Raw genomic sequence first — 3,051 nt, forward strand, 5'->3', positions numbered from 1 at the left:
GAAAATATATATAAAAATAATAAAATAAAAGCAAAATGTGATTTGGTTAATAACAGTAGTATATGTAAATACTTCATAAGCTTATTGGTTAATATCGCATGCTATGTATGATCCATCAGATCCATCAGATATGTCATAATTCTTAATTCTTTTAATTTTATATTATTGTATAGTATTGCTGTACCGCAAAGAATATATAAATATTATTATAATTTGGTCTTTTTTTATAATAGATGAAAAATGTACATATTAATGTAGAAAATACAATGAGATAAAAAACGATTTTATGTATATATGCGTATGTATCATACATTAAATCTTAATCTTAATCTGATTAACTAACTAACTGACAAACGAAATTATATATCTTTGTTCTAAATTTCCAGTTTCAACCAAACATGGACGACCTTGAGCTATATTTCGATATGTATAAAAAATAATAGGAGAAACGTATACAAGCACATAAAAAAAAAACATGATAGACACAAGTTTCATATAAGACAGATGAATTTATTTGGCTGGCTTAAATATCGGATTCTGCATTTCAAAAAGAAACTTAAAGTATACCATTATCCTCCTTGAAATGACATGAAGTTATGATAAAATTTAATATTTTTACATAAAAACCATTTTTTTAACATTACCTCTCACCAAAATTATATAATGCGTGCTTATAGCGTCCAATTAATATTATAACTGTGCATGAAATAAATCTAGATTACAAAAATATTTCTGTAAATAGCTCTGTAAATATTTCTGTAAAATCTAGATTACAAAAATATTTCTGTAAATAGCTTCCAGACCAACATGAAGACGATGAATGTAAGCACGATCTTAGTCACTTGATGTATCCAATACAATCTGAAATTCATAATATTATTTAGTGCAAATATAACATTATGTAATTAAATGCCTTTTTACATAACACATATCTATTCTATAACAATCGTCAATGATTCAACATTTCAGTTAGAATTAATCCAAAACGTCTAATAAGATTCATTGGACTCCAAAATTTTGGCGTTTTGGTTAACTTTCTTACGCTACTTTCCAGAAGCTATAATTTCCTGATTTTTCTGAGATTGGTGAACTAACAAAGGTGGCAAAAGTTCAAAGTTCTATGAAAAGAGCTGCAGGTGATGTAACATCAAAGATTATTGGCATCTTTGAACCCCAAAGAGACAAAATATTTTCTAAGATTACTTTTGCACATCGGGAGGCCAACGAATTATTTAGACACTACTACTTTCATTGACTCTTTAGCTACAAACTGTATATATATATATCCGTATATAATCATTAATATATACGAATGACGTGTATGTAATGTATTCTCTGTAACGGTCCGCACGATATATCAGGCGCCCCCGACAGTTTAGAAAAAAGGTTGTAAGGAGAACATTCATTTGTAATATGCAAGCTAGCATTCTCAAAAAAATAAAATTTTTTTTTATGAAAGTTTAATATCGCCTTAGATTCTTTAATATTAGTTCCTTTTCACAATATTACAGAGAATTTTAAGAGGAATTTAATGCATTCTTACTTTTATTGATATTTAATGTTATTGATATTTAATGTTATTGTATTCATTTAAGTTATTATTAAATCGAAAATACGTTACCTTTTCCATTTGATACGACTGACTTCCAAAGTGCTCAAATCATCCTTAAGCAGATAAAGACGCATACCTCTGAAATGATCTTCCAAATATTTCGACCAATCGAAACCTTTCATGTTAAAGTCGAATAAAAACTGATCATTTTTATTCATGCGTCGCCAGAGCGCCTGCATGTTGTCATTTGTATGAGTCCAGTTGTTCATCATAAAGTAACTGATCATGTTATTGAATTTGTGAATATTACCATACAATTTCCATATGCTAAAAAGTTGAAATAATATTGACATGAATGTTATTTCGGTAAATTTGACGCTATCCTCAAATACCTTTGCGGAGCACCTATGCATTTTTGAAAAATTTCAATGAATATTGCGGGTAACAGGTGTCCGAACCAAATGCATATTGTGTATATAATTTTATTGCTGATTAACGTAATAGTTGGCATCCAATAGCAGTGTTTCGTCGGATATTTTCGAGCATTTAGTCGTACGTGAGCAAAATAATCACCAAAAGACAAAGGGGCGTCTTTCGTGAATACGCTATTATAAATTAACATTTTTTCGCCTTTCCTACAATTAGAGAGAGTTTAGGATGAAACATAAAAACTATTCGTTGAGGATGTATATAAACAAATATCCATACAATGACTCGAGGATTTTAGGAATGAAAAAAAATTGTATTACGTCACGGAAATTTTAAGAAATAAAGAGAAATTTATTTCTACGCGGATATACGTAGGAATTTATACACGCACTTTTCTTCAAAGTTAGATTTTTAACAGTATGAACTTCCACACTGCATATCTGTAAAAGTGGCGTTTCAATCGCGGTGGATCGTACCTGTGCGGTTGATTAAAAACATCCCACGCACTTGCGATTAGAGCATTTATAGTAATATCAACAGGTACAAAATATGCCATGCAATCAGGATTGCACAAAATAAACCTTGTTAAACCTTTAGAGAAAGGCGCTACCACCCCCATTGCTGCAAGATAATTGTCTATCCATCCCACGAGCGGTTCGCGGGCAGTATTTGTCACTAAAGATGAGAAAAATACAAAATTTCAACATAATATAAGAATTTGGAAATAAAATGAAAAAATAAAATATTTAAAAATAAAATGAAGAAATAAAATATAAATTGCACATTGCCGACTTCTTAATACTGACGTTGGAGAACTATAAATATACTTTCAACATTGATCGAAAAGCGGATTAAAACTATCAACTGCTAATAATTTTCCTGAAATAATTGACCACTCACCCACGGATGGCCGAAAAATTCCGACCGGCAAACTTCCGCTACTGTCTCTAATAGCTACTTCAGCGATTGCTTTTGTGAATGTGTAAGTGTTGGGCCACTGTGCAGCGGCTCTGTCAAATATCATTAGATGTACTTTCATTTTCTACATATATTACATATATGTTAATTTA

The 3,051-nt window shown here is 30.4% G+C and overlaps 3 protein-coding genes across 4 annotated transcripts in view; all 3 read right to left on the minus strand.

The window, feature by feature from the left end:
* LOC116851155 (putative fatty acyl-CoA reductase CG5065) overlaps positions 1-3,051 on the minus strand; it is a 32,023-nt gene that overhangs the window by 19,103 nt on the left and 9,869 nt on the right. The window lies entirely within an intron of this gene.
* The window catches only part of LOC116851156 (putative fatty acyl-CoA reductase CG5065), a 20,289-nt gene that overhangs the window by 9,107 nt on the left and 8,131 nt on the right, over positions 1-3,051 (minus strand). The gene's annotated exons all lie outside the window — the stretch shown is intronic.
* The window catches only part of LOC116851153 (putative fatty acyl-CoA reductase CG5065), a 4,630-nt gene continuing 2,073 nt past the window's right edge, over positions 495-3,051 (minus strand). The window contains exons 6-10 of the mRNA XM_032830270.1: positions 2,882-2,991; positions 2,458-2,656; positions 1,945-2,187; positions 1,622-1,879; positions 495-861 (exon numbers count right to left, since the gene is read on the minus strand). Coding sequence (XP_032686161.1) covers positions 771-861; positions 1,622-1,879; positions 1,945-2,187; positions 2,458-2,656; positions 2,882-2,991 — 901 coding nt within the window. The 3' untranslated portion in view covers positions 495-770. The remainder of the gene's footprint in view (positions 862-1,621; positions 1,880-1,944; positions 2,188-2,457; positions 2,657-2,881; positions 2,992-3,051) is intronic.

Source organism: Odontomachus brunneus, unplaced genomic scaffold (assembly GCF_010583005.1).
Source record: "Odontomachus brunneus isolate Ranch 3 - 2012 unplaced genomic scaffold, Obru_v1 Obru_scaffold_167, whole genome shotgun sequence".
NCBI classification, from domain to species: domain Eukaryota; kingdom Metazoa; phylum Arthropoda; class Insecta; order Hymenoptera; family Formicidae; genus Odontomachus; species Odontomachus brunneus.